The sequence below is a fragment of the Schistocerca piceifrons genome, chromosome 2 (genome assembly GCF_021461385.2).
Source record: "Schistocerca piceifrons isolate TAMUIC-IGC-003096 chromosome 2, iqSchPice1.1, whole genome shotgun sequence".
NCBI lineage: Eukaryota > Metazoa > Arthropoda > Insecta > Orthoptera > Acrididae > Schistocerca > Schistocerca piceifrons.
The window spans coordinates 1,024,625,837-1,024,637,289 of NC_060139.1; the positions used below are offsets into that span (position 1 = coordinate 1,024,625,837).

General features: G+C 46.0%; 1 protein-coding gene across 1 annotated transcript in view; it reads left to right on the forward strand.

The window, feature by feature from the left end:
* The window catches only part of LOC124776085 (venom carboxylesterase-6-like), a 173,411-nt gene extending 163,579 nt beyond the window's left edge, over window positions 1-9,832 (forward strand). The window contains exon 7 of the mRNA XM_047250927.1: window positions 9,701-9,832. Coding sequence (XP_047106883.1) covers window positions 9,701-9,832 — 132 coding nt within the window. The remainder of the gene's footprint in view (window positions 1-9,700) is intronic.
* The last annotated feature ends 1,621 nt before the right edge of the window (window positions 9,833-11,453 follow it).

Below are 11,453 nucleotides of genomic sequence, written 5' to 3' on the forward strand. Positions count from 1 at the left end.
CTTACAGATGCGGCTTTACGCAGGGTGCATCATCAGGGAGTTACAATCATCGTCTTCGCACCGTTCCTCTGCTTCACACAGTACACAATGCTATAAAATGTGTTCATATCCTTTCACATTTAGTGTTTTGTTAAAGGAGGAGGAGAAGGTTAGTGTTTAACGTCCCGTCGACAAAGAGGTCATTAGAGACGGGGCACAAGCTCGGATTAGAGAAGAATGGAGAAGAAAAGTGGCCCTGCCCTTTCGAAGGAAACATTCCGGCACTTGCCTGAAGCGGTTTAGGGAAATCACGAAAAACCTAAATCTGAATGGTCCGAGACGGGTTTCAACGGTCGTCCTCCAGAATGCGAGTCCAGTGTGCTAACCATTGCGCCACCTCTCTTGGTGTGTTTTCTTAAACGCAATAACGGTACCACATCTTAACCATGAAAAGCGCCCGCATACCATGGCACCATCTCCTCCACACTTCACTGCTGCTGCTACAAATGTTTGCAGGTAACGTTCTCCATGCATCTGGCAAACACAAACTCTTTCATCGTATTGCCACCACGTGCAGCGTGATTCATCGCTCCAAATCACTCGTTTCCACTCACCCACTGTCCAGTGGCTTCACACTGGACTCGCATTCGGGAGGACGACGGTTCAATCTCTCTTCTGGCCATCCTGATTTAGATTTTCCGTGATTCCCCTAAATCGCTCCAGGCAAATGAAGGGATGGTTCCTTTGAATGGGCACGGCCGACTTCCTTCCGCGTCGTTCCCTAACCCGTTGAGACCGATGACCTCGCTGTCTGGTCTCCTCCCTCACAACAACCAAACACAACTCTCTACTTATTACACAAAACTCTCCGCCTCCTGTTATACTGATGGGTCCGACTCCCGTGACATCTAGCAGTCACTTCCGTATTACATAGGGCTGTCCGCATACTTTTACATCTACATCTACGTGATTACTCTGCTATTCACAATGAAGTGCCTGGCAGAGGGTTCAATGAACCACCTTCAAGCTGTCTCTCTACCGTTCCACTCTCGAAAGGCGCGTGGGAGAAACGAGCACATAAATTTCTCTTATTTTATCATTTCTCCCTATGTAAATGGATGCCAACAGAATGTTTTCGCAATCGGAGGAGAAAACTGGTGATTGAAATTTCATGAGAAGACCCCGTCGCAACGAAAAACGTCTTTATTTTAATGATCGCCACTTCAATTCACGTATCATATCTGTGGCACTATCTCCCCTATTTCGCGATAATACAAAACGAGCTGCCCTTCTTTGTCCTTTTTCGATGTCATCCGTCAGTCTCATCTGATGGGGATCCCACACCGCACAGCAATACTCCAGAATAGGGCGGACTAGCGTGGTGTAAGCAGTCTCTTTACTAGACCTCTTGCACCTTCTAAGTGTTCTGCCAGTAAATCACAGTCTTTGTTTGGCTCTACACACAACATTATCTATGTGATCGTTCCAATTTAGGTTATTTGGAATTGCAATCCCTAAGTATTTAGTTGAATTTACAGCCTTGAGATTTCTGTGACTTAACGCGTAATCGAAATTTAGCTGATTTCTTTTAGTACTCATGTGAATGACTTCACACTTTTCCTTATTCAGGGTCAATTGCCACTTTTCGCACCATACAGATATCTCAACTAAATCATTTTGCAATTCGTTTTGGTACTCTGATGACTTTACAAGACGGTAAATGACAGCATCATCTGCAGACAATCTAAGACGGCTACTCAGATTGTCTCCTATGTCGTTAATATAGATCAGTAACACATCCTTGACGAACGCCGGCCGGAGCCGCGCGACTGTTACGGTCTCAGGTTCGAATCCTGCCTCGGGCATGGATGTGTGTGATGTCGTTAGGTTAGTTAGGTTTAAGTAGTTCTAAGTTCTAGGGGACTGATGACCACAGATGTTAAGTCCCATAGTGCTCAGAGCCATATTACGAACGCCGGATATTATTTCTGTTTTACTCGATGAGTTTCGGTTTATTACTACGAACTGTGACCTTTCTGGCAGGAAATCTCGAATCCAGTTGCACAAGTGAGGCGATATTCCATAGCACGCAATTTGGTTAGAAGACGCTAGTTAGGAACGGTGTCGAAAGCCTTCTGAAAATCTAAAAATATGGAATCAATCTGACATCCTCTGTCGATAGCACTCATTACTTCATGAATATAAAGAGCTAGTTGTGTTCGCAAGAAAGATATTTTCTGAATCCGTGCTGATTACTACGTGTCAGTAAATCGTTTTCTTCGAGGTACTTCGTAATGTTCGAATACAGTATATGTTCAAAAACCCCACTGCAAATCGACGTTACTGATATGGACCTCTAATTCAACCGATTACTCCAACTTCCCTACTTACTTTTGATCAGAGATTGTACGCCAGCAGGTTAATTTTTACCCCACCATTACATGAAAATGAAGATAAATTTTTAAATATAATAGTCCGATCATACGAAATTAACACGGAAAGAGCTTGAGTGACAGTTTAGATTAATCAAACAAGAAAAAAACAATGAAACTACACTCCTGGAAATGGAAAAAAGAACACATTGACACCGGTGTGTCAGACCCACCATACATGCTCCGGACACTGCGAGAGGGCTGTACAAGCAATGATCACACGCACGGCACAGCGGACACAGCAGGAACCGCGGTGTTGGCCGTCGAATGGCGCTAGCTGCGCAGCATTTGTGCACCGCCGCCGTCAGTGTCAGCCAGTTTGCCGTGGCATACGGAGCTCCATCGCAGTCTTTAACACTGGTAGCATGCCACGACAGCGTGGACGTGAACCGTATGTGCAGTTGACGGACTTTGAGCGAGGGCGTATAGTGGGCATGCGGGAGGCCGGGTGGACGTACCGCCGAATTGCTCAACACGTGGGGCGTGAGGTCTCCACAGTACATCGATGTTGTCGCCAGTGGTCGGCGGAAGGTGCACGTGCCCGTCGACCTGGGACCGGACCGCAGCGACGCACGGATGCACGCCAAGACCGTAGGATCCTACGCAGTGCCGTACTTACGCTGCAGAAGAGTTATTAGTCAAAATTCCTCCTGCTGATGTGAATTGGCCATCACCATAGGTTACAAGCGAAACGGGCAGAGCAAAAGAGATATTTGCGACTTAATTGATTTATGTATTCGATCGAGCTATTTTAAATAAACGGTGAATTCTATGAACAGTCTGATGGTCTTGGTATGGGCTCACGCTTGTCGCCTGTAGCAGCTGATATTTTTATGGAACATTTTGAGTAATAGCCATTAAGTAGTGCTCCGCGGAAGCCTTCTTGTTGGCTCCGCTGTATGGATGACACACTTGCTATATGACCACACAGCGAAGAAGAACTTCATGGGTTGCACTATTTCTTAAATGGAATTCATTCCAGAATCAAGCTTACCTTGAAGACTAATAGTGAGATCAATCTCCGTTCCTAAATGTGTTCGTATATAGAAGATCTGACCACACTCTAGGACACAGACTGTATAGAAAGCCTACAATCACAAACACGTGTTTAGAGGCCACTTCGCACCACCTCCCAGCCCAGAAGCACACAGTGCTCAACATTCTATTTTCACGTGCCTTCAGTATCAGCGATGACTATAGCTTGAAATCGGATTTGGATTTTTCAAGAAGACAATGAAGGCCAATGGCTATGACAGTTTGTCTGTAAACAGGACTTTTTAGCGAAGTAAAATTATGCAAGTAGGAATGACCAGGAACCGCTTTCTCCCACCGTTAAGTTATCGTTTTTTTCTGTCGTAACTGACTGTATAGGCAGGCTTCTAGGGAAAAACGGTATTCAGACCAATTTCATCAGTCAAAACAAAATAAAAGACCTCTTCCGACCGAAAACTGATGTAACTAATTTTTCCACACTGCGAGCGTTTATGAAATGACGTCTGGCGGCGGAAAAGTGTTCATAGGGGAAAATGGGAGGACTGTTAAAGAACGTTCGAGGGGGTACACAAAAAATCGCGGAATAACATAGCCGTGGACGGAGCTTCTGGTGTCACCCATTATTGCCGCTAAGCGTGTACAGCGCAACTTATTGTTCAACGCCGCCTATGCTGTCGACCTGGCTTGTCCTGTTCAACTACAGTGATTGTTTTTGCTGGTGCTGTTTTGTTCTTGTTTCGTTTTTTATGATGGCAAGTTTGACTGAACAACGTGCAGCTGTCAAATTTCGTTTTCTACTTGGTAAAAGTTCTGCTGAAGGTGATTTAATGTTGAAAACAGCTTACCAAGATGAAGCTATGGGGAAAATTCAGGTGTACGAGTGGTCTGCTCGATTTAAAAATGGCGACACATCGATTGATGACAAACCTCGTTCTGGACGTCCATCAACTGTCCGAATCGACGAAAATATTGAAAAAATTCGAGAGCTTGTGCTACAGACCGTCGACGGACAATTAATCAACTGTCAGAGATTAGTGCGTTATTTTGGAGCTCGGTTCAGCGAATTTTAACGGAAGGTTTTGGAATGAAAAGGGCTGCTGCCAAGTGTGTTCCTCGGGTAACAAGGAGCGTCGAGTTGAAATATGTCGTGCTTTGAAAGAACAGCATCAAACTGATCCAGATTTTCTGTCAAAGGTCATTGCTGGTGATCAGCCATGGTGGTATGGCTACAACCCAGGAACAAAGCAACAGTCAAGCCAACGGAAGACGTCACCGCCACCCCGTCCAAAAAAATGTCGTCAAGTCAAATCAAACATCACAACAATGCTGATTTACATTCTTTATGCCAAGGGTTTAGTTCATTCAGAGTTTATTTCCCAGATCAGACCGTGAATCAAAGCTTTAATTTGGAATTACAATTAAATGAATACCCCCTAGGTGCATACAGGTGTTGATATAATTCAACGGGGACAGTTGAAAATGTGTGCCCCCACCGGGACTCGAACCTGGGATCTCCTGCTTACATGGCAGACGCTCTATCAATCTTCTTTTTAAATTCATTTTGTTCTATATTGATCATTGAACTTGTTCGGGGCGAACGTCCGATGACACCCGTTTAGGTTCTTCGTTGATCCATTCACTCAGTTTTCTGTTACAGAGGGTAGCGAACCCTCTGACCGAACACGCTGAGCTACCGTGCCGGCTAGATCCATCTGAGCCACCGAGGACACAGAGGATAGTGCGACTGCAGGGACCTATCTCTGGCACGCCTCCCGTGAGACCCACATTCTCAACTTATTGTCCCGCACTATATTCATAGTGCCCCTGTCCGTTATACTCATTACTCGCGGCTTTTTGCCGATTCCCGTAAGACTTCGGGCACTGTTTGTGCATCCGCACAGAAGAAGATGGTCAAATGGCCGGTGAGCCTTAAGTATATACACTACTGGCCGGTAAAATTGCTGCACCACGAAGATGACGTGCTACAGACGCGAAATTTAACCGACAGGAAGAAGATGCTGTGATATGCATTCACACAAGATTGGCGCCGGTGGCGACACCTACAACGTGCTGACATGAGGAAAGTTTCCAACCGATTTCGCGTACACAAACAGCAGTTGACCGGCGTTGCCTGGTGAAACGTTGTTGTGATGCCTCGGGTAAGGAGCAGAAATACGTACCATCACGTTTCCGACTTTGATAAAGGTCGGATTGTAGCCTATCGCGATTGCGTTTTATCATATCGCGACATTGCTGCTCGTGTTAGTAGAGATCCAATGACTGTTAGCAGAATATGAAATCGGTGGGTTCAGTAGGGTAATAGGGAACGCCGTACTGGATCCGAACGGCCTCGTATCACTACCAGTCGAGATGACAGGCATGTTTTCCGCCTGGCTGTAACGGATCGTGCAGCCACGTCTCGATACCTGAGTCAACAGATGGGGACGTTTGCAAGACAACAACCATCTGCACGAACAGTTCGACGACGTTTACAGCAGTTTGAACTATCAGCTCGGAGATCGTGGCTGCGATTACCCTTGACGCTGCATCACAGACAGGAGCACCTGCGATGGTGTACTCAACGACGAATCTGGGTGCACAAATGACAAAACGTCATTTCTTCGGATGAATCAAGGTTCTGTTTACAGCATCATGATGGTCGCATCCGTGATGGCGACATCGCGGTGAACGCACATTGGAAGCGTGTATGCGTCATCGCCATACTGGCGTATCACCCGCCGTGTTGGTATGGGGTGCCATTGGTTACACGTCTCGTTCACCTCTTTTTCGCATTGACGGTACTTTGAACAGTGGACGTTACATTTCAGATGTGTTACGACTCGTGGCTCTACCGTTCATTCGATACGTGCGAAACCCTACATTTCAGCGGGATAATGCACGACCGCATGTTGCAGGACCTGTAAGGGCCTTTCTGGATACAGAAAATGTTCGACTGCTTCCCTGTCCAGCACATTCTCCAGATCTCTCACCAACTGAAAACGTCTGGTCAATGGTGGCCGAACAACTGGCTCGTCACAATACGCCACTCACTACTCTTGATGAAGTGTGGTATCGTGTTGAAGCTGCATGGGCAGCTGTACCTGTACACGCCATCCAAGCTCTGTTTGACTCAATGCCCAGGCGTATCAAGGCCGTTATTACGGCCAGAGGTGGTTGTTCTGGGTACTGATTTCTCAGGATCTATGCACCCAAACTGCGTGAAAATGTAATCACATGTCAGTTCTAGTATAATACATTTGACCAATGAATACCCGTTTATCATCTGAATTTCTTCTTGGTGTAGCAATTTTAATGGCCAGTAGTGCATATATATAGTATACTTTAATTTGGAAGTTTTAAGATGATTGTGCTGCAGTGTTCATAAAAATAGACCCAATATGTGGCAGACAGGAGACTGATTCTTCCACCACGACAATGTACCTGCACACACAGCGATCTCCGTTAGACAGTTTTTGACTAAAAATGGCATGTTTCCGCTGCCACACACACCTTACTCACCTGACCTGGCTTCATGAGACTTTTTCTTATTTCCAAGCATGAAAAGGAGCATGAAAGGTTTCTTTTGGTACCCCATTGCACACAGGGAAGCGAATGCCACACGCGGCTAAAGCAAAGTGTGAAATCGGTGGTAGCGGAACATCACGACAGCTGTGGCCTTGACATCGGTTTCAATAAAGTACTTGTGCTGACTAAGGAAACTAACATTTATAGAAGTCCGAGAAGCGATTGAAATTTCCGAGAAGGCATGTAACTTCAATAGAGGTGACGGCTATAGGCTTCCGGCGTCGTGGCTCCCTGCCAACAAGGAAGTGGATACGCGGCCTCGGTGTGCGAGCAACACAGACAGCGCCCTGGAAGCCGCCTCTGCGGACAGTAATGCTTTGAATAAACGTAAGCCCTCTCTTGCTCCCCCCGTTTCGCTTCTAGCCAATGATGATGGCACACCAATGACAGCAGGAGGATTTTTAACCAATAACTCTTCTCTAGCGCCGGTCGGAGTGGCCGTGCGGTTCTAGGCGCTACAGTCTGGATCCGAGCGACCGCTACGGTCGCAGGTTCGAATCCTGCCTCGGGCATGGATGTGTGTGATGTCCTTAGGTTGGTTAGGTTTAGTTAGTTACAAGTTCTAGGCAACTGATGACCTCAGCAGTTAAGTTGCATAGCGCTCAGAGCCATTTGAACCATTTTTCTTCTCTAGCATTAGTGCTGGAAAAATCCCTTTCTAACCAGGATGTTGGCGCATCTATGGCAGCCACAGGAGATTTAGCCAATACCCCCTTCTTCGGCATTAGCGCGGGAACATTTCTGTTACTGCCTAATGACGATGGGTCACCAACAGTAGTCGCAAGAATTTTACCCAATAATCCCACTTCTCCAGCACAAGCGCGGGGAATCTCCGTTTTATAAGGGAAAGCGATACTGGTCTGTGGCCCAAACAACGGCCCCAACCTTTCTCTCCCACAGAAACTGAAGGCATCCGATCGGAGATCAAACTCGTAGGTTCCGGAATTCCACAAGGCTCGGTCTTGACGCCAGTTTACAATCTACGTCAACGAGATGCTGGCACAGTTCGCTGATGACACTGTGTACTTTACGAGTGGGCGCCAGCATAACGCCAACATCAGAAGACTACAGACACAATTGAACCTCATCACATAGTGGTGCAGACATAACTAAAATTACCCTGGCCAAAACAACGTCAATATACTTTAGCAAGAAGACGAAACAGCTAGACGAAACCTTACTATACAAAGCGAAAGGTGCCATGGAGCTCAACTGGCAAGTATCTTGGAGTCATCAATCGGCACCTTCTTTTTTTTTCATAGACACGTGCAAGCCCTAAAACGAAAGTCTCTGGCATGCCAAGGGAACTGATACTACTATTCCACAGCAGGCAGCTCAACATCTCAACAAAAGTTAGTGTACAAGGCAACTGTACTATCAAAAGTACTGTATGGCAGCACATCAAGAGGCCTAGCTAGCAAGACCCAAATGCAGCGCATCCAATCGTTACAACATAAAGTCCTTCGGTGCTTACTTGGAACTTCGCGATACACGCGCATCCAGGCACTGTATTTGGAGCTCAATATGGAAGCTATTGTAGAAATGATCAAACTCAGATCTACTAAAACCCATGAGAAATTAGACCAACTCATAATTTTCATACGTCACATCCGAGTAGAAGATACCACCAGAACAGAACCCTTGCATCGCTACAGCGTCACCACGGCATTAGTTAAATAGGAAATTAAACACAAAGCACTACAGATAAAGAAGTAAGGAAGAGAAACTTATGGACCTATGACCCTTACAAGTACTCCCCAAATGCAGCGAACTAAACTTTAAAGTGTCACCGAGAAGCAGAGATCGCTGAGGAAGAGTTGGGGCTGAAACAAAGTGGGTGGGGGGGGGGGGGGGGGAAGGGGGAGGGGAGGGGGGAGGAGAGCCCTCAGACAGTCTCAGTTTACAGTGAACATCACAAGATCCTGAAGAAGATCCCAGCTGAAGGGTCGAAACGTCTATCGTTTAAAAGAAATACAACTCAGCAATACGACTCAGCCTAACAACCTAGAAGATTTTAACTTCACTGAGGACAGCCACGACAGCCTGCAGAATTACTACTATATTTTTGACTTATAAATGGATTTTGATAACACTTCTTTATTTCGTTTCTCTTACCGATTATAGATGTGCAGCGGAGTAATAATGTAGCACATAGCGTGTTGAATACAGTACTGAGAAAACTTTTTCGGTTGTAACACTTTTAAATTCTAATAGAGTAATTGTTAGTAGATACATGGTCATGTTGTACCCTGGAACAGTTTCACGCATCTGGGAAAACACGTTTCTGGAGTAACTTTCGCAGTTCCAGAAAAAGCCTGCAGCAAACATGCGACCTCGCACTCAAGGAATTCCTTGCCAGCCATATTACAACAAAACGCGCTTGCGTGCAAACCTGGCCCAGTGTTCCCAATTACACAGTAATATATAACTGAGAAAAACTAATCGAAGTTTTCCAGATGTACGCATATATTTTGATACAAAAACGAGACTCTGTGCTTTCAAGAGAAAGTGAATGCCATCATTTCAAAATCGAATGAGAAAATAAATTTACGTGGCTGCCAGGAGGCTAAAGCCTGAAAAGTGTTCCAAGGTACAACACCGTACCCTACTCAAGGGCACTGAACCAATTTGGGGTCTACTATTAATTTATGCACGACAAAATTTTTCACTTTTGCTCTGTATGTAACACCAGCCTGAAACTCTTTTCCCAGATGATGAGCGACATCTTCCTTGTGGAACCAGCGGACTCAGCTGTGTGGATCATCGCCAATCATTCTGATTCTGCACCCGTGTACTACTACCAGTTCGACTACCGGGGACCTGAACTGGGCAACACAACATAAGGTAAGTGGTCACAGCTTGTGTGCTTAATGATCGACATGAGCCAGTGAGCCAAAAGAAGCTACACTACTGGTAATTAAAACTGCGATACCAGAACCATAGCAAGTAATAAAATTTTACTTTTGTGCGTCTATATTATGGCAGGAGCAATAAAAGATTAAATCTGTATCTGATTTAGGGGTACATAGACCACGAAATTTAGCGCACAAGACAGTCAACTCTGGCAGCAAAAGTGGCTCAACCCGAATGGGCATTGCCGGCCGCAGGTGGCCGAGCGGTTCTGGGCGCTTCAGTTCGGAACCGCGCTACTGCTACGGTCGCAGGTTCGAATCCTGCCTCGGGCATGGATGTGTGTGATGTCCTTAGGTTGGTTAGGTTTAATTAGTTCTAAGTTCTAGGGGACTGATGACCTCAGATGTTAAGTCCCATAGAGCCATTTGAACCATTTGAACAGAATGGGCATCGAGCCGAACTGAGCTTCGATGACAGATTCGTGTGCGTATTTCTATGACGCTTGGAATGCCCGAGTTCATCAGTTGTAGTTGCTTGGAATACAGTAGAAAAAGAACAGATTACTTTGAGAGATGAAATGGTGAAGGCAGCAGAAGATCGGATAAGTAAACAAACACGACCTAGCACGAGGCTCGTCCAGTAAATAAGTTTCCCTATTTTATTTCTCTGCAAAATAAACTGTACCCGTGGCGTGTGAGAACTGCCGAGTTCGAGTGGTATGTGTTTACAGTGCTCGCACCATGACAAAGTGTGTACGGTTGTGGGCTGCGCTCTGTCATTTGTTTTTTTTTTCGCAGAAAAACAACTGTCCACTGTCGATATCCATCAGGAGCTAATCTCTGTCTGCGGGGAAGGCTGTATGAGCATTCAAATGGGGATCAGACCTAGGTGCATCATTCGGTCCCTGAGACAAAACATCAGAGCATGGCCTGGAAGAAACTTGCCGAAATTGCTCCAAAAAAGGCAACGGTCACATATTCGTCAGGGAAAGTTATGGAAACCATCTTTTGGGATTGTCAGGGGCTGTTACTCGTTCACCGCCTGCCTCGAAACACCGCAGTAAATGTAGAGACGTACTAAAACGTCTCGAGGAACCTGCAATCTGCCATCAAAAGAAACGTCTTGGACTTTTGTTTCGCAGAAGTCACTTCCTTTATGACAATGCTCGGCCTCACGAAGCTCCAATGACCCACGCGGAGTTCGGGAGGCTCAAACCGGAAGCTTTCCGCGTCCTCCGTATCGCCAGATCTTGCTCCCCAAGTGACTCAAAGATTATCTTACATGAAAACAGCTGGTTACTAGCGCATAACCCGACCTGGTACAATACTTGGTTGGAAAAACTTGTGGCACGTTACCAAAAACATAACGACTATGTAGAAAAGTAACAGAAGCGTTGTAGAATATCAGTCACGTGTAATATACACTCCTGGAAATGGAAAAAAGAACACATTGACACCGGTGTGTCAGACCCACCATACTTGCTCCGGACACTGCGAGAGGGCTGTACAAGCAATGATCACACGCACGGCACAGCGGACACACCAGGAACCGCGGTGTTGGCCGTCGAATGGCGCTAGCTGCGCAGCATTTGTGCACCGCCGCCGTCAGTGT